The sequence below is a fragment of the Nomascus leucogenys genome, chromosome 8, assembly GCF_006542625.1.
Source record: "Nomascus leucogenys isolate Asia chromosome 8, Asia_NLE_v1, whole genome shotgun sequence".
Taxonomy (NCBI): Eukaryota; Metazoa; Chordata; class Mammalia; order Primates; family Hylobatidae; genus Nomascus; species Nomascus leucogenys.
In genome coordinates this window covers 55,731,942-55,752,490 of record NC_044388.1, presented here as the reverse complement: position 1 = coordinate 55,752,490, position 20,549 = coordinate 55,731,942, and the positions used below count along the sequence as shown (strand labels likewise).

The following is a 20,549-nucleotide window of genomic DNA, read 5'->3' as shown; positions in this document are numbered from 1 at the left end:
TTTCACATAAACAAACAGTAACACATGTTCTTCATACCTTCTGAACTCCTGACAAATCTTTCTTCAATCCTGTAACAGTCTGGTATAGAATCTTATAACCAAAAGGAAAAAAAAAATAAGGATCAACATAAAACTAGACAATGAAATATGCATATTGCACTATTAAGAACAATGTGGGTTAAATAATATCTCCTATGATTATAAAAAGGTATCTAAAATTAATCTCACTGTAACACAGGAAGTTTATAATATTGATATTATTTCTGTCTACCAGATCTACTGGCCAAATCCAACCAGCCACCTGGTAGTTGTTTTTTTTTTTTTTTTTTGAGACAGAGTCTTGCTTTGTCACCTAGGCTGGAGTGCAGTGGCGCGATCTTGTCTCACTGCAACCTCCACCACCCAGGGTTCAGGAGATTCTCCTGCCTCAGCCTCCTGAGTAGCTGGGATTACAGGCACCTGCCACGATGCCCAGCTAATTTTTGTATTTTTAGTAGAGACGAGGTTTCACCACGTTGGCCAGGCTGGTCTCGAACTCCTTACTTCAGGTGATCCACACGCCTCGGCCTCCCAAAGTGCTGAGATTACAGGTGTGAGCCTTCGTACCGGGCCTTTGTTTTTTGAGACAGAGTCCCGCTCTGTAGCCCAGGCTAAAGTCCAATGGTGCAATCTCAGCTCACTGCAGCCTCCGCCTCCCGGGTTCAAGTGATTCTCGTGCCTCAGCCTCCCCAATAGCTGGGATTACAGGAGCATGCTACCATGCCTGGCTAATTTTTGTATTTTTAGTAGAGACGGGGTTTCACCATGTTGGCCAGGTTGGTCTCGAACTCCTGACCTCAAGTGATCCGCCCACCTCGGCCTCCCAAAGGGCTGGGATTACAGATGTGAGCCACTGCGCCCAGCCTACCTGGTAGTTTTTACAGATAAACATTTGCAATCAATTTGAAGATAGCAAACACAAACTTTGAGCCCCAATTAAGTGAAATATTATCTGCCCCACATCAAATAATTCCACTCTTCTTTAGTATACTTGTATTACACAAAAGTGTATTCAACTATTATTAAAGTATTTCTAATTTCACGAATAAAAATTGAGGGTGAATTTTTTTCTCTCGTTACATAAGGACCTACGTAATCACCTCAATTTTGTTTCTTGGCTTGCAAAGCCTAAAATATTTACTATCTGGCCCTTTACCAAAAAGAAATTGTTCCTGAATGATGTATGTTAAAGAAATATATGTTAATGGACCTAATACAATAACCATTAATAGCCTAGACTTCTATCTGAATCTTGTTTCTACAATTACAGCTTGTTGGATTCATTCAAATGTGTTACCTCCTCTCATAAATTCCAATGAATTCCCTTTGCGTTCAATGTGCACACAAGTTAACACAGATAGAGTTAGTAATTTCGCTAGCTCAGAAGCCAATATTCAAGATTAGGGGAACTTAAGAGGCCCAGATAGGTTTGGGACAGTCCCCTACTACTTTTGAAGAGCTGCTTGCTATATACAAACCAAGCTACTTACATTATCTTGTTGGGCATTCATGGCCATGTCCTCTTCCTTCAATTTCATAATTATGTCCATATCCCTCTCATAATTTTTCACTTCATTCAAGGTTCTAGGAATATATGCTCGTTTAAACACCTAACAGGGGGAAAAGCAAAAGCAAAACTGTTATTCATACACTTCTCACATTCACACAGCATACTCCTCCATCAGGTTACAGGGGAATCTACATATTCATCCATCCCCAACACTGATGCTTGGCTAAGCTGTCTGCACACATTGGTATCCCATCTGTGATGTGGTGTCCCAAAAGTAACACTACTAATGATAGAACACTAAATTTTGCATATGACTTATTTTAAGGATGGGAAAAAAAAATTAGAGCTGATTCAAGATTATCCTTAGAATAACACTTCTCCTTCATTTTTGTTCCAAAAAGCCTTTCTGAGCAGGAGGGAAAGGGGTGGAATTACAGTTGGCAAGCGCTGCCTGGCTATGCCTTACAAAACATACCCAGCTGCTACAGTGAAAAAGGTGGAGAGCTGCCGACAAACACAGGGCACCTCATAGTCAACCATTAAGAGTTGTGAGAATTTTTTTTTAAAGCCTACTACGGCTCCCTCACAAAAAAACACCCTGACTCATTTTTACCAAAGCATAATATTTAAAATCTATAACATTTCTAGAATCAATATTTAAGTCATTTAAAAACTCACATTTGCAAACTAAAAACAGGCTTTTCCTTCTTGACTCCTATATCCTAACAGGCTCTTTAAAAATTTTCTCCATCTAGGACAATGGGCTAACAGGTTGCTGAGTGGACCAATACAGTGAAATGTAAACTATCCAACTTGGCTCACTTAAATCATTTACTATAATATATCTAAGGAAATATTACCATCATTTGAAAAAGCTGCTTATCTATTTAAATCAAGTTTATGCTCTAGCAACATAAAAAAAAAAAAACCCTCAAAACACAAGTGTTTCCAAAGGCTGTGAATAGATAATAAATCCTACCTCTTCATCCACATGATCTTGGCTAGACCTTTCTTCCTTGGTCCTTTGAGATGCTATTTCCATGGCCTTGGAAAGAAAACAAAAATGACTTTCTTTTACATTCAAACTGCAGAAGACACATCCATGTCCCAGTTTTGATATAAATTTGTTCCAATCTTTATAAGTATCACCTCCTCACACTTATGAAAGCATTTAGTGAGGTCTAATGGTACAAGTTAGCTTTCTAGCACAGACCTCACCAAAAAGGCTGCCATCAACCCAAAAGTAACAATAAATCAAACTCTTCTAGCCTAGGGGGATCCCTAGCCCCCCTTTTTCAAAAGTTATGCTACTTTTACTAAATTTAAATAATTAGCTTTTGCATTTAGTAAATGCTTTAGCATCTACTAAAGGAATACAGAGACCTAAAGAATGAAAGAACCATTCCTTAAATCCTGAGCAGTCGGCAAAGGGAATTGCAAAGGCTAGCTGGCTGTAAATCTTGAATATACGGCTCTATTGCTGCTGCAGTATAAACCATCAAAGAAAGCTCTCTGAGCAAACAATGACTGAAACGAGGGTGACAAAGATTCCAAACGGTTCTTTTGGTTTGTGAAACTGAGTGTCTGTTCTCTTCTCTATATAGAAGAAAGGAAAAAATAGTGGGAGCAGAGTTTTTTTTTTTTTTTTTTTTGAGTTTAGACATGAAAATCAGTGCTGACCCAGGCACGGTGGCTCACGCCTCTAATCCCAGCACTTTGGGAGGGGAGGCCGGCAGATCACCTGAGATTAGGAGTTTGTGACCAGCCTGGGCAATATGGTGAAACTCCGTCTCTACTAAAAATACAAAAATTAGGCCAGGTGCAGTGGCTCACGCCTATAATCCCAGCACTTTGGGAGACTGAGGCACACGCCTGTAATTCCGGCACTTTGGGAGGCTGAGGCGGGTGGATCATGAGGTCAGGAGCTCCAGACCAGCCTGGCCAACATGGTGAAAACCCGTCTCTACTAAAAACACAAAAATTAGCCAGGCATGCTGACATGCACCTGAAATCTCAGTTACTCGGGAGGCTAAGGCAGGAGAATCACTTGAACCCAGGAGGCAGAGGTTGTGGTGGGCCGAGATCGTGCCACTGCATCCAGCATGGGTGAGAGAGCGAGACTCCATCTCAAACACACACACACACACACACACACACACACACACACACACACACACACACACAAATTAGCCAGGAGTGGTGGTAGGCTCCTGTGATCCCAGCTACTGGGAAGGCTGAGGCAGAATAACTGCTTTAACCCGGGAGGTGGAGATTACAGTGAGCTGAAATTGCACACTACACTCCAGCCTGGGTGACAAGAGTGAAATTCCGTCAAAAAAATAAATAAATAAAAGAGGCCGGGCGCAGTGGCTCACACCTATGATCCCAGCACTTTGGGAGGCCAAGGCGGATGGATCACCTGAGGTCTGGAGTTCAAGACCAGCCTGACCAACAAGGAGAAACCCCATCTCTACTAAAAATACAAAATTAGCTAGGCATGGGGGCGCATGCCTGTAATCCCAGCTACTCGAGAGGCTGAGGCAGGATAATTGCTTGAACCCAGGAAGCAAAGGTTGCAGTGAGCCGAGATTGCCCCACTGCACTCCAGCCTGGGCAACAAGAGGGAAACTCCGTTTAAAAAAAAAAAGGAAAAAGAAAAAGAAAAAGAAAAAGAAAGTCAGTGCTAAGTTAAAAAGTTGAGGAACAAAAATGACACACTTATTTATTCCATTAACAGATGTGATGCCTACTATGGGCCAGATATTGGGTACCTGGCAATATACAAAACTTCTGTTCCATAAAAGTTCATAATTGAGGGTGACAGAATTAAGGACTTAGTATAATAAGTGACACAGTGTGACTACTTCTATTATAGTTATATGAGACTATACCTATGAAAACAATTTCTGCTGAAATCCCCCTCCAGAGAGCTTTCTAACCGGAGCTTTAAAGTTCACCAGGCAGAGCAAAGTTGAGCAAAGACAGAAATGGGAAGGTATTGCAAGGGAATGGAAAAAGAGGAAAAGACAGGATAAAACCTGAAAACCTGGCCAGGCAAGGCGACTTATGCCTGTAATCCCAGCACTTTGGGAAGCCGAGGCAGGCGGATCACCTGAGGTCAGGAGTTCGAGACTGGCCATGGCCAACATGGTGAAACCTCGTCTCTACAAAAATACAAAAATTAGCTGGGTATGATGGCAGGTGTCCATAATCCCAGCTACTCAGGAGGCTGAGGTGGGAGAATCACTTGAATCCAGGAGGTGGAGGTTACAGTGAGCTGAGATTGCGACATTGCACTCCAGCCTGGGCAACAGAACGAGACTCCATCTCAGAAACAAACAAACCTGAAAACCTATGTAGGGGCATACATGCCATGTGTTCAAAACTCTATGATTCAGAGACAAAAATAAAAATAGATAAACTGGATCACATCAAAATTTAAAACTTCTGTGCATCAAAGCTTTCAATCAACAGAGTGAAAAGACAAGTCACAGAATGGGAATAAACATTTGCAAATCACGTATCTGACATATCCAGAAAATATAAACAACAATTCAACAAAAAAAACCAAACCTGATTAAAAAAAGACATGGGGCTGGGCACTGTGGCTCATGCCTGCAACCCCAGAACTGTGAGAGGCCGAGACAGAAGGAGTGCTTAAGCCCAGGACTCTAAGACCAGACTGGAAAACACAGTGAGACCCTGTCCCAACAAAATGAAAAAGAAAAAAAAAATTGGCTACGTGTCACGGTGTGCGCCTATAGTCTCAGCAGGCTGAGGCAGCTGAGGCAGGAGAACTGCTTGAGTCTAGAAGGTTGAGGCTGTAGTGAGCCAGGATTGTACCACTGTACTCCAGACTGGGTAACAAAGAGACCCTGTCTCTTAAAAAAAAAAAGACATTTCTCCAAAGAAAATGTATAAATGGCCAAGAAGCACATGAAAAGATGCTCAACATCACTAGCAATCAGGGAAACACAAACCAAAACCATAATGACATACACCTCACACTCATTAGGGGGTCTCTCATTGTCAAAACAAAACAAAAAAACAAAATAATAGGTGTTGGTGAGGGTATGGAGATTAATAAGTGCTGGTGAGGATGTGGAGCGATTAAAACCCTTGTGCACTGTTGGTGGTAATGTAAAATGGTGCAGCCACTATAGTAAACAGTATGGTGGGTTCCTCAGAAACTTGAAAATAGAAATACCATTTGATCCAGTAATTCTGCTTCTGGGTGTACATTCGAAAGAACTGAAAGCAGTGTCTTGAAGAGATATTTATACATCCATGTTCATAGCAGCATTATTCAGAATAGCCAGAAGGTATAAGCAACCCGTATGTCCATCCACAGATGAATGGATAAACAAAATGTAGTATATACATATACTGGACTATTATTCAGCCTTAAAAGAAGAAATCCTAGGCCCAGGCATGGTGGCTCATGTCTGTAATCCCAGCACTTCGGCAGGCCGAGGCAGGCGGATCACTTAAGTCCAGGAGTTCGAGACCAGCCTGGCCAACATGGTGAAACCCCGTCTCTACCAAAAAATACCCAAGTTAGCTGGGTGTAGTGGCTTGCACCTGTAGTCTCAGCTACTCAGGGAGGCCAAGGTGGTAGAATCGCTTGAACCCGAAGGCAGAGGATGCAGTGAGCCAAGATCACGCCACTGCACTCCAGCCTGGGTGACAGAGTGAGACCCTGTCTCAAACAAAAAAAGAAGAAAAAATCCTGTCACATGCTACAACATGGATGAATCTTGAAGACATCATACTAAGTGAAATAAGGCAGACACAAAAAGACAAATACTATATGATTCCACTTATAAGAGGTACCTAGAGTAGGTGAATTCACAAAGACAGAAAGTAGAATGGTGATTGCCAGGGGATAGGAAGTTGTTACTTAATGGGTACAGAATATCAGTCTGGGACGATGTAACAGGTGTGGAGATAGACAGTGGTGATAGTTTGCACAACAATGTGAATGTACTTAATGCCACTGAACCATACATTCAAATGGTTTAAAGCATTAAATTTTATATTATGTCTTTTACCAGAATTCTAAAAAATTCTATATTCAGAAAGGCCTCTGAGGCTGGGCATCGTGGCTCACACCTGTAATCCCAGTACTTTGGGAGGCTGAGGCAGGTGGGTCACTTGAGGCCAAGATTTCAAGACTAGCCTGGGCAACATTATGAAACGCTGTCTCAACAAAAAATACAAAAATTGGCTGGGTGTGGTGGCACGTGCCTGTAGTCCTAACTACTCGGAGACTGAGCTGGGAGGATCACTTGACCCTGAAGGGCAGAGGGTGCAGTGAGCCAATATTGCGCCACTATGCTCCAGCCTGTGTGACAGAGTGGGATCCTGTCTCAAAAAAAAAAAAAGAAAAGAAAAAAGAAAAAGAAAGAAAAGGAAAAAAGAGAAAGGCCCCTGAGAAACAAGGGAAAAGAATTAATGACCAAAAAACTGACAGTTTTCTACTAAACTTTCACAAACTTTGACGGTCTATGTAATCTTGCCAGATAATTAAAGTAAAAAGCTGGGATATCAAGTTGATTCAGAAGAAAAAAAAAAAAACAACAACCTGGCTTTACCATTGGCTGTTGGCTGTTTTGCTGTATTTTTGATTCGTCATCTGTTAAGTAAGAAGGAAAAGGTCTCAGGAAGCTGTCAAAATGAATAAACTACAATATGCAATCTGGGTCCCTCAGAAGTGTCAAGCAAATGCAATTACTGGTTAGCATCCCAAATCCAAAAATCAAAAATCTGAAATACTCCAAAATCCAAAGCTTTTTGAGCACCAACATGATGCTCAAATGAAATGAGATATGGAGCAGTGAGGATTTTGGATTTTGATATTTCAGATGCTCAACTAGGGTAAGTACAAGGCAAATATTTCAAAATTGGAAAAAATCCAAAATCCAAAACACTTCTGGTCCCAAGCATTTGAGATAAGAGATACTGAACCTGTACTGCTATTTTCTATTCCTCCTTCCTCTCCCCATCTTACCTTTGAGAGATAAGCATCCATGTTCTCATGTGTAATGGATGGATCTGTGACAAATTCAAAGAGCTCCCGCACAGTCATGACAGCAACACTGTGCTTCATAAAGAAATCTGTCAGAAGGAAAAACGTTAATGATAGCTTTTATGAGGAAAAAGATTATTATTCCAACTACCTTATAGAGAAACAAGGAGATAAAATTACATATCATCTCCCAGCAAATGGTTTAAGCGTCACTGCACCAATTTAGTGAGAAAATTTTATGCCAACAGCTTAACTGAGTACAAAACCAAAACAGACCAATGAGCTGTTTCGAAAATTGCCGTTTCTACTCACCATTGACGTTGGCGCAATCCTTTCTCAAGAACTCCAAGGCATGTGGGTGGTCGTGCTCCACAGACTGAGAAACGTCAATGATATACACGCCTCCACCGTGGTACCTATGGGCCACAGACACCGAAGCTGTGGGATGGTACTACTTTACTATGTTTTTTGTTTAAAATAAATTCTACTCTTAAGAGCAAGGGAAGTAACTCACAAAATCACCAAGGTAGATAAGATGAGGCCATCTTGACTAACAGATGGAAACTGGGAAAATTTCCAAAATCCATTCACTGTTAATGATCCAAGCAGTCAATTCTGTGACTAAGGTCACTGAAAAAAGGAATCCTATCTTATACCATTTGGAAGTCAACAATAAAACTTCAGAAGTTGGTGTGACTTCTTGGATTGGGATTTTATCATTTTAAAGGACACGAAACAACTTACAGGCAGTTCTTGACAAAATACACTCACAGCATGTTAAATTCACTGAGATCTGCATGGACGAGTCTGGCATCCTGATACATTCTTCTCACGTATTGAATGACCTGCAGGTACAACTCCCGAGCCTTGGATTCTGATAACTGGACATTTTTCAAGAGCGGTGCAGGCCTTGAAAGAAAGGAAAAGAACTAAGATAAAATGACCAAGAACAAGTTTTCTCACTTCTTACTATACTGTTACATGCCCTTCTCTTCTACAACTCATCATGTGAGCTGTATGTGGGACAATCTGTCCCACTGCAGATAAACCAAGAAGGTACCAGCAAATAGATGCTTTCCCAACACACTGTATAAGACCACCCTCCAACATAGGACTAACTTGCTCCTCATTCTGAAGCATTTTCAGACTTGAAAAGGTAGAATACATTGATAACACTTATTCAGTAATAAGTGGGAAAGATTAATAAAAGAAGTTATTCAAATGAGAAATATTCATATAGTGGATAAACTCAAAGAACTTAAAAATACAGTTCTGAGAATGCAATTATTAGCCCTTCCACATACTTACATGTCATCTTTACCGATGAAACTCATGACAAGAACATGACTTCTTAGCATTATTGGTTCTGGACATGGTATCTCTGCTGTGTTTAATCTGTGATATTATAACAAATAAAAGGACAACTGAAAAGTTGAAAAGGCATCTAAATAAATTACAACTGCAGGTCACAAGATTAATATTGCTGTTAAGAAATAGCACCAAGGCCTCTCAAGTGTATTATAATATTTCATAAACTCTAAGATAATTTTAAGTGGCACCATTATGTACCACCGAGAATGACAAAACACTAGCAGTTCAACTATTACATCCCATAACCTGTAATACCCAAAGCAATTCCAGAGATGTTAAACTGAAAAAAATGTGCATCTTACAATGGAGGAAACAGAGGAGATAGGTCCACAAGTATCTTTTGAGTTGATTAGCCTGAAAAATGCTTAATAAAAATAGTTGGACTCACACCTAATAGCTTGTTGAACACAAAAGACTTTCAAAACGAGTAGTACTTGCTCAATACTACACTATCCAATGTGTCACCTGTGTACACCATATAAAAAGTTATAAGACATTTTTAAAAACTCCATAATTTTCAGAAAACTTGATCTCAACTAGATGAGGCCTTTACCTGATAAAAAGGTGTTAGTGCAAACAAAGAATATATAAATATATAAAAGTGTCCAAAACTGGACTAAGAAAAGGAAACTATGATAAACAAGAGTTCACAACCTAACAAGATTAGCTGAAAACTCCAATACCTACAAAAACATGACAGAGCATTATAAGTACCTGATAGTGTCACTTTCCTGCTTAAAATCTTTCAGCAGTTCCTTATTATCCTCAGTATAAATTCTAAACATTTTCAATGGCTTACAAGGCCTTCCACATGATGTAGCTTTGTGGAATAAATATGAATTGTGGCAGTATTCTTTTGTAATGGATTCTTAGAATAGAAAACAATAGGAAACAATCTCTATTTGTCCAGAAATGTGTTTCTTCTGTTTACTTCAGCAGACCTAATGAAATGAAGGCCCTAACAAGTCCCTACATTTGGGCAGAACCACACTGGGATCTGCTGGGAGGAAGGGCTGATGTTCATGTGCAGGGCACAGGACAGACATACACATATCCCAGACAGTCACCTGATTAAGTTCCTCATTTCTTTTTCTGCCCAAGTTTTCACCATTTTCCTAGGGTTTCCTTTACAATAGCCATGACGAAATCTTGAATAAGAAAAATGTTTATTATTTCAATCATTCCATTATTGTTTTAATGTTTTAGGAAATAGAAATTAAACCAACTGGAGGGAAAAATCTGAACTTACCTGAATTCCCCACTTACATATTTATCCCGATCTTTGAACACCAAAATAGAAGTTTTATAAATTTTGATTGCTCTGCTCTCTCCATTTGCTGTGCTAGCATGGTATACATTAGCCTATTTTAAGTCAAAAATAAAGAAAGTGAAGTTTATGTTAAATAACTACTTTTTCTTTCTTTTTTTTTTTTTTTTTTTTTTTTTTGACACGGAGTCTCGCTGTTTTGCCCAGGCTGGACTGCAGTAGCAAGGTCTCTGCTCACTGCAAGCTCCGCCTCCCGGGTTGACGCCATTCTCCTGCCTCAGCCTCCCAAGTAGCTGGGACTACAGGCACCTGCCACCGTGCCCAGCTAATTTTTTGTATTTTTTTAGTAGAGATGGGGTTTCACCGTGTTAGCCAAGATGATCTTGATCTCCTGACCTCGTGATCCACCCGCCTCAGCCTCCCAAAGTGCTGGGATTACAGGCGTGAGCCACTGCGCCTGGCCAATAACTACTTTTTCAATCTATTTGATTCTAACCTCAAAAGTCAAGTGAAATAACATGCATGAGGAATACCACTGTCATTTGAAGATGTGAATTAAAATATAAAACATTACATCAAAAGGACAGTAAATATAGCTCCAATATACAAATTTAGTCACGTGCCACATAATGTTTTAGTTACTGACAAGTGACAGACTGCATATATGAGGTGATCCCATATGATTATAACAGGTATTTTTACTGTACTTTTTCTATGTTTAGATAGATAAATATTTATCATTGTGTTACAATTGCTACAGTATTCAGTACAGAAACCTGTTGTACAGATTGGGAACTACCATATAGCTTGAGAGTGCAGTAGGCTACACTATCTAGGTTTGTATGAGTATGCTCTATAATGTTCTTCGCATGATGACAAATTTGCCTAATGATGTATTTCTCAGAAAGTATTCCCTTCATTAAGCAATGCAAGACTGTACAGCAAAATCCAATTTAAATATAGGGGAAAAGTGGCTTCAAACTTTTTTATATCTCAAGTATATGCAAAATAATTAAAGACATTCTTAAATCCAGTGATTCAGGCCAGGCACGGAGGCTCATGCCTGTAATAAGCACTTTGGGAGGCCAAGGCGGGTGAATCACTTCAGGCCAAAAATTTGAGACCAGCCTGGTCAACATGGCAAAACCCTGCCTCTACTACAAATACAAAAATTAGCTGGGTGTGGTGGTGTGCGCCTGTAGTCCCAGCTATTCGGGAGGCTGAGGCAGGAAAATTGCTTGTACCCGAGAGGCAGAGATTGCAGTGGGCTGAGAACATGCCACTACACTCTAGCCTGGGAGACTGTCTCAAAAAAAAAAAAAAAAAAAAAAAAAAAAAAAGACTCTGTCACAACTCTGTCTACAAAAAATTTAAAAATCCAGTGATTTATAAGTTGAATTTTACTGAGAACTGCCTCCAGCAGAACGGGTTTTACACTTTTAAATAATTGCTTTAAAAAAAAAAACAAACAGAAACTATATGTGAGCCACAACACTCACATATATTTATTAGTTGGCCCTTTCAAGAGTCTGCAGACCCCTGCCATTATAGATGAGTAAATCATAGTAAGAGTTTCCTTTAAGCCAGAGTAGTCAATTTTGAGTCAAAAGGATTTCAAATTCTTCTCTAACAAACAGAAGGCAGTATACCCATATGTAAAGAAAAAAAGTAAGAAAGACTTGCTGACTCATAGAAACATAACCATAAACCCCTGGCCCCATGAGTAATTTATTTTATTAGAACTCAGGCCTGTAATAATCTGACTATCTCACTTACTACTGGGCAAAACTAGTTAGACTCAATGATACAATGCAGCAGCGGTAGTGAAAAGGGCATAGTTATATGTACAAATTTCTCTCTAACCATAAATATTAATGTGTATGGCTTTGTTTTTCTTTCTTCTTAAAGGCATAATGTAGTTCTAAGTGCCAGTTTCATCTGGCATCTGAAATAAGAAAATTAAATATTCAATCATCCAAAGAAGAGCTCACTTCTTTTCCTGTGCTAATGCAGCCATTTATCTCTGTTATGATTCCTCTAGTCAACATCTTGAATAAAATCATTCTTGTTCTGGGATCCAACACCTAAAAAGAAATAAAAATGAAAAAGTTCCAAAAGACGGTACCAAATTTTCCTCATTAAAACCTGTGACAATCAATAAACAGCAGAGCTTAACTGTACTACGCTATCCTGGTTGACTAAATGAGAGTCACTATTTGGTGCTTTTATTCACTCTAATTGTTAATCAGTAAAATGTCAGGTAAAGGCCAAAGGAACCAAAGGCAACCAACTAATAAGTTCATCCAGTCATGGAAATCAAAGGCTACCAAGTTCAAGGGAAACAGAACTCTAGGCTATTAGCTAATAGAAATATAATGCAAACTACATAGATAGTATTACATGTTCTAGTCACTATACTGAAAGTAAAAAGAATCAGGTGAAATTATCTTAATATATTTTATTTAACTCAAAATATCTAAAACACTATCATTTCAACCTGTATCAATATAAAAAGTCATCAGTGAGATAATCCTTGTTTTTGACACCAAGTCTCCAAACTCCAGTGTGTCTTTTGCATTTAAAGCACATCTCAATTCAGACTAGCCACATCTCAAGTGCCCAGTGGCTACTGCCGTGGACAGGCAGCTTTAAATCAGGGGTCAGCACTCTCCCGCCCATGGACCAAATCAGGCCACAGCTTGTTTTTCCTTAGCTTGGAAGTTAAGAATGGGTTTTACACTTTTAAAGGATTGCTTTGAAAAAAAAAAATCCACAGAAACTATATGTGAGCCACAATGCTCACATATATTTATTAGTTGGCCCTTTCAAGAGTCTGCAGACCCCTGCCATTATAGATGAGTAAAGCACGGTAAGCATTTCCTTCAAGCCAGAGTAATCAATCTTGAGTAAAAAGGATTTCAAAGTCTTCTCTAACAGAAGGCAGTGAATTTAAAGGCCGTTCTTGTTCATCTCTGAAACTAAAGCAGCCAAATATTTGTATGCAATTTCTAAGGATACCAACCAATAGCTCCTTGTGGCTCAGGCAGGCCCTCTAGCCCCCATGGGGTGATACAGTATTATAAACTAGCCAAACTCAACTATACTTTAGGGTCCAACTTCAATGAAGTGGCTGGGGTCACACCAGAAACCTAACGTTAATATAAACAAAGTCACCTGAGAAGACTATAGGACTAAAAACCAAATCACAGCCATTGCAACTAGAGAAGAATGAAAAGGCACTAGTTTCCATTCCTTCTCTACTGCACAGGTAAGCAAAGAGGGGAAGTCAGCTGGCTGAGTATGGGCCTCTAGGTATAGAACTGTGCTTCTGCAAAGTTGGCAGTTAGACAAGTAAGAGGCATAGGAAGAAGTAACAAACCAAATGGCTTAAGAACAAAACAGGGAAAGAGAAATGATAAATTTATACACAAGCATATATTTTATATAGACAGCTGAAGACTCAAGCTATGAACTCTATCATTCAAAATTAATTTTGAAAGAGAAAAAGAATTTCCTGCCAAAAATAACCCTAAAGTTATTTAGGGTCTTTGAAACTTAAGGCTATCTCATTTTTCTGAGGTCAACCTACTTTGTTTTCAATTACAGAAATAAATCACAAAATAAACTAGAGGACAATGAAGACACAGACCCCAGACCTGGCTTCTGTCTAATGGTGGAATTCAGAACATGTGTTTTGTGTATATGGGGAGGGGGGCGGCGGTGGAGTGGTAGGTGGCAGAGGCAAATGTTCTGACTCTTTTTATCACGTTCTTCACATCAAAAATCTGGGCCAAGGCGAATATCCAATCACATTCTTCTGAATGTGGGAAAAGTAGGGGCCAATTTTTCCCCATTCTTGAATAGAAAGAATAAAACAAGCATAATTTCTAAGCAAAGGATTCCTAATTGGAAATTTGAAGACATTATCTGCCCCTCTCTCTTTTACACCCACACTTCGTGCTTTGTGGCAGATACCCTACCTATCTTCTGGGAAAGCTCACAAAATTCCTACGGACCTTTTCTAAAAGATTGCTGGTCTGATAATCTCTCCAAAAACGGAAAGCATCGCATGGTGGCTCTGCAAGGCCACTGAAGGATGATGACTCTAATTCATCAACAGTCCTATAAAAGCAAGATGTAGGTCTCTAAACTCAAAACTATAAAAGGAATAATTTTATATAGGAGTAATTTTAGGTAACATTAGCATTAAGCAAAAAGGATAAAAGCAAACTACAATTCAAAGAGAAAAGAAATGCTAATTAAAAAGAAGAGTTTGCAACACATTTAAATTGTACCTGTTCTACAGTTGCTCTGTCTGCCTTATCTTTGATGCGATACCTAACCGAAAACAAAAACGTATAGTTGACACATTCAAAATTCAGTGAGAAGCCAGAATCTTCTAAATGTAGACAATTTCATGAAAATTCCTAAGTAGTTTCTTTAAATAACAGATTTTATGATATGATTGTAGATTTTTCATTACTCAGTGAAACTTTCTTCATTTCCCCTGAATATGCAAAATTCAATTCTGTATTTTGGCAAAAGGAGTACACATACAGTAAAAAGAAAAATCTATTCCTATTTCAGAAGCATCAAGGAGCTGCCAGGGTAAAGTGAACTATGCTGAAAAAGAGAAAACATTGAGCATATTTGTACTGTCTTTCACATCTTTAATGATTCTGTTAGCACAGAATTAAAGTCTTGTCTTCCTTTTTTTTTTTAAAGAGACAGCATCTTACTATGTTGCCCAGGCTAGACATAGATTCCTGGGCTCAAGTACTCCTCCTGCCTCAGCCTCCACATAGAGTTAGTCATTTACAAGGCTTTCTCTTTAGAGTCATTTTCTAACAAGACACAAGTTTTTTTGGTTTTGTTTTTGTTTGTTTTGTTTGTTTTGAGACAGAGTCTCGCTCTGTCGCCCAGGCTGGAGTGCAGTGGCGCCATCTCGGCTCACTGCAAGCTCTGCCTCCCGGGTTCACGCCATTCTCCTGCCTCAGCCTCCCTAGTAGCTGGGACTACAGCCGCCGTCACCAAGCCTGGCTAATTTTTTGTTATTTTTAGTAGAGACGGGGTTTCACCTTGTTAGCCAAGATGGTCTCGATCTCCTGACCTTGTGATCCGCCCACCTCGGCCCCCCAAAGTGCTGGGATTACAGGTGTGAGCCACCGCACCCGGCAGTTTTTTTTGTTTTTTAAAATCATTTCAAGACAGTATTCAAATGCAGACTCTGATTTGCTTCTGCCCATACACTGAGTGATTCCACCTAGCACACTAACCTAAACTAATAAAGGTTTAAACACAAAGATTCAAACAGATACCAGTGAAATAACAAATGACTATGGTGTATCTCAAAAAGCTGATACTTCTTGGACACAGCAATAAATTGGAAGAATGTTGGCTTTTAAGTTCAATTCTCACAGTTAGTTGTATGATCTTAGTGTCATTTTCTATAATATAGTGATAATACTTTAGAGTTATTATCATATAAGAGAAGTTAGCCAGATCTTAAACAATTGGTTTTGAGAACAGAAGTGTAAACAGAAACAGTTCTCAGTTATATCATTAGTTCGTAGTCTTCCCTTAAATTTTTAAAAATACTTCATGGGAAACAATAATTCTTAATAAATTTTAAGGGAACATTTTTGCACATTTTAGTTTAAATTGAAATCTACAAACACTGTTCCCCTCATGAGAACACATTTGTAAATTTCATGAGATTATAGTTTTACTATGTATTTCTTAAAATTCATTAATTTTTATTTTATATATTTATTTTTGAGACGGAGTCTCGCTCTGTGGCCCAGGCTGGAGTGCAGTGGCATGATCTTGGCTCATTGCAACCTCCACCTTCCAGGTTCAAGCGATTCTCATGCCTTAGCCTCCGGAGTAGCTGGGATTACAGGTGTGCACCACCATGTCTGGCTAATTTTTGTATTTTTTGTAGAGACGTGGTTTCACCATGTTGGCCAGGCTGGTCTCAAACACCTGGCCTCAAGTGATCCCCCCAGCTCGGCCTTCTGAAGTGATGGGATTACAGGCGTGAGCCACCACACCCAGCCAAGATTCATTAATATTTTTAATTCACAGAGGTATAGGCTATCCTCATTTAAGCCAAGGAAAATACACACACACACACACACACACACACACACACACACACACCCCAAAATAATGATTGGTTTAAGTATACAAATGAACATACTCTGTAAAAGAATTATGATCAAGGTACTGCTTAATCTAGATTAGTCCCTATCACCCATGCTTATTATTAAAATATTACTTACATATCTGCTTCCTTTTGTCTAGACTTTTCGGTGACTTTATTTATGACAGAATCAGTAACATTTAGCTTATCTAAAATACAAGAAACCCACAATGTAAACAATATGTAAGACAAAAAGACATTAACAGAGTTGCTGAACAGGGTATTTCTCCCCTCTTCCTTCTCTTCTATACTTTCTAAATATTTTATTGTAGATAGAATACAGTTTAGTAATGAAAACAATGTAATGTTTTTAAAAGTAGGCACTAAACTGTTTCCTTCATAAGTGTCACTTTCATCACTACAGCTGTAATATTTGAGCCACAGAATTCTAGATGCAGAAATTCTTCAAAAATAATAATTTGCATAATAAATTTCAGACACTTGCTAGTATTCCACATGACTAATATTACTGCCTGAATTTCAAGTTTAATTCTAAAAACTTGTTTCACTTCAAGTTATAAGTCTATGATAGGCAAAGAAGGCCGTAAAATACTTATATTCATTTAGCAAGTATTGACAGCTTATATGAGAAACACTGTGCTAGGTTTAGAGTGAAGATCCACAAGAGTAGAAAGATGGCCTTCCTTCCTTCCCTCCATCCCTCTCTTGCATTTTCTAAGAGGTGATGATTCAAATTAACACTCTGATGCCTGGCATCGAACAGGTTACTAAATAATTAACACCTACATAAAAAAACCTCTAGTGAAACAATATGTAACTATATTCAATACCCTAGTATTTTCAACATCCTACTATGAGATAACCCTACTACAAAATCTAAAACAGGCCAGGCGCAGTGGCTCACACATGCAATCCCAACAGTTTGGGAGGCCGAGGCGGGCAGATCACTTGAGCTCAGGAGTTCAAAACCAGCCTGTTCAACAAGGAGAAACCCCATCTCTACAGAAAATACAAATTAGCGGGGTGTGGTGGTGTGCACCTGTGGTCCTAGCTACTTGGGAGGCTAAGGTGGGAGGATCGTCTGAACCCCAGAAATCGAGGTTGCAGTGAGCCAAGATCATGCCAGTGCACTCTAGCCTGGGTGACAGAGTGAGACCCTGTCTCAGAAAAAAAAAACAAACCTAGAACCGAACAGACAATACTTAAATGGGTCTTTGTAACATTACATTCCTATGGCAAGTGGGAAAACAACCAAAATAGCATAAGCTTAAGTCTTTTCCTAAAGTTATGTTTTTAAATTACTAAGATTTTTATTTTCTCTAAACATTATTGAGTCAGTAACACTTGAATACATTCATTTCTTTTTTCTTTTCTTTTTGCTCTTCTTGTCTAGGTTGGAGTGCAGTGGTGCAATCACGGCTCATTGCAACCTCCACCTCCTAGGTTCAAGGGATTCTCTTGCCTCGGCCTCCCACGTAACTGGGATTACAGGCATGCGCCACCAGGCCCAGCTAATTTTGTATTTTTAGTAGAGATAGGGTTTCCCTATGTTGGTCAGGCTGGTCTCAAACTCCTGACCTCAGGTGATCCACCCACCTCAGCCTCCCAAAGTGCTGTGATTACAGGCATGAGCCATCATGGCCAGCCTTCATTTCTTGATCTAATAAAATTATACAACACTTCACGGTTTTTGAAAAATGTCCTCTTAGCCCAGTGACGTATTCTGTAAACTCACCTAAATTAATTTTATTCTCAAACTTCCGTAAGACCTTGTCTGCTGGAGTAGACATTTTGGCTGAACTGCTGTCGGAGGTCTGTCGATTTGCCTAGAAGGGAATTCCAAAGTCTAAGGCACTAGTTGTAAATACAAACTTAAGATTCATCATCACATTTCCTTAGTTCATAGTTAGCTATTAAAGCATCAATACTTAGAGGAGCATCTTAAGGAAAGGTAAGAGTCAATCAAATTGGCTCAAAAAATTTTTTAAAGAGCATTTGAAACAGAAGGTTAAAATTACTGACTAAAAGAGTCTGCATAATCCATTTTTTTAACTTCTCTATGATTCCTCTTATTATAAGTAACAGATTAAAATTAAATGTAATTTTCTAAGTTGACTAGTTTATAGACTTAAACTTTGAGAAGGTTCATTTACCTCCAAAGTATGTAATAAAGAGCTAAGACCAACATTAAGCTGGTTCAGAATTTCATTTTGGGCCCAATGTCTCAAGAGAGGGAAATATTAAGTATGAGGCTTAGCACTTACACTGGTGCTACGCGCAAACTTAAATCATGAAATTGCTCAAAGCCTCCTTACGAATCACTGAAGGAGCCACCAAAACAAGACGATATGCAAATGCGAAATTTCTTGTTACTCACAATGTGGTTATTTTAAAATGCATACATTCTGGTCCATGATGTAGCCATTTTATTGTTGTTGCTTTTTACAGACAGAGTCTTGCTCTGTTGCCCAGACTGGACTGCAGTGGCGTTATCCTGGCTCACTGCAACCTCCAACTCCTGGGTTCAGGCGATTCTCCAGCCTCAGCCTCCCAAGTAGCTGGGATTACAGGCGCCCACCACGTCCGGCTAATTTTTGTGTTTTTAGTAGAGACAGGGTTTCGCCATGTTAAGCAGGCTGGTCTCGAACTCCTGACCTCAGGTGATCCACCCAGCTCGGCCTCCCAAAGTGCTGGGATTACAGGTGTGAGCCACTGCGCCCAGCCGATATGGCCATTTTAATGGTCAGAGGAAGACTGCTGGATTAACCTTTATGCTCCAGGAAGATGTCCCAAGTTAATCCGATGGCCTTACAAACTCCTAACACACTTGGTACTTCTAGTATGAGAAGCAGCTGTACGTGGTTTGGTAACTTTTTTTTGTACATGGTAAATAATCACAAACATATTCCTATCTCATTAACACAGTCTTCCATTACAACATCTTTTATGGCTGTATAATGCCTCATTGTGCGAATCAGTCCCATAGCAGGTTTAATCCAGTTCAAGGTTGCTTCCAATGTTCCTCTACCATAAACAATCCTGGAGGATCATCTTGTAATTAAGTCTTGGCACACCCACAGAATTGCTAAGTCAAAGTATTTTGAAGCTTTTAAAGTTTTTATCACATACCAGCTTATCCTACAAATAAGTGCACCTATTTATTTGATCATCAATGATATGCTTTGTCTTTAACAGTTTCATAGATGAAAAAACGGCATCTCTATAAATTTAATCTGCATTTCTTTAATTACCAGTGAGGCTGAACTTTTTTACCATGTTTCTTAACTATTTGTAGTAAACTGCCAATCCATGCCCTTTTTATTTTAAGCTCACAATCTTTATAACTCTTTTTAAATTTACAGATTCTGGAAAGAATCAACACCCAGGAAATTATCAGAAATATAGAAAGGATGAAAAGTGAAAACCAGTAAAGGCTGAGGCTACAGGACAATATATCATGAAGAAAATCTTTTAGTTATTCAATTTCAGAATCACGAAACAGCCTTTTAAAAAAGTAGACATATGTAGACTACATAAAAATGTGCAGGATCCTTTATAAAATACCTGTGGGCTGCTTCCTCCATTCCAGACATAACCCTTGGTGAGTTTTCCAACTCCTTCATCCCAGTCCCAGTCACCATCATCATCATCATAACCCTCCTCCTCCTCATCTTCTATTTCACCTTCACCATTCTCATTCACATTGTCTTGAAGGTCTTCAAACGGAATGTCATCCTTTTCTTTGACTGTCTTCAAGTCTCTGTTTTCACTAGAAATAACAATGTTTTATTATTTCATAACAATATTTCCACATACCCTAACTGATCTCACATATTTATTTATGATTTAAGATATTAAAATATTGATAAATCTAAAATAGATTATATATTTATATACAATACACCTTCCGATAAGCTCCATCTCATTAAAACCATGTTCTCCTGTTTTCCAGTCTGCTGCAGTTGTTTGCTCATTCTCCATGCCCAAAGCCTACTATTCGAGAAGCACATCAAGTTAAATCTGCTTCTGCCTTGGTGAAGTTAGAAATTACATTGTTATCTTCTCTGCTGAATAAACAACTCAGACCAGTATACCAGACTTGATCTAGGAAAATCATTCACAGAGCTGCTTTAGGAGAGAGGAAAATCTTTCTGTAAAAGAAGAAAAA

The 20,549-nt window shown here is 39.0% G+C and overlaps 1 protein-coding gene across 1 annotated transcript in view; it reads right to left on the bottom strand.

Moving 5' to 3' along the window:
- The window catches only part of RIOK1 (RIO kinase 1), a 28,671-nt gene that overhangs the window by 4,926 nt on the left and 3,196 nt on the right, over window positions 1-20,549 (bottom strand). The window contains exons 2-15 of the mRNA XM_003272244.4: window positions 19,946-20,150; window positions 18,117-18,207; window positions 16,500-16,569; window positions 14,511-14,553; window positions 12,207-12,299; window positions 10,198-10,310; window positions 10,016-10,096; window positions 8,886-8,972; window positions 8,349-8,486; window positions 7,890-7,993; window positions 7,560-7,666; window positions 2,529-2,594; window positions 1,530-1,649; window positions 38-91 (exon numbers count right to left, since the gene is read on the bottom strand). Coding sequence (XP_003272292.2) covers window positions 38-91; window positions 1,530-1,649; window positions 2,529-2,594; window positions 7,560-7,666; window positions 7,890-7,993; window positions 8,349-8,486; window positions 8,886-8,972; window positions 10,016-10,096; window positions 10,198-10,310; window positions 12,207-12,299; window positions 14,511-14,553; window positions 16,500-16,569; window positions 18,117-18,207; window positions 19,946-20,150 — 1,372 coding nt within the window. The remainder of the gene's footprint in view (window positions 1-37; window positions 92-1,529; window positions 1,650-2,528; window positions 2,595-7,559; window positions 7,667-7,889; window positions 7,994-8,348; window positions 8,487-8,885; window positions 8,973-10,015; window positions 10,097-10,197; window positions 10,311-12,206; window positions 12,300-14,510; window positions 14,554-16,499; window positions 16,570-18,116; window positions 18,208-19,945; window positions 20,151-20,549) is intronic.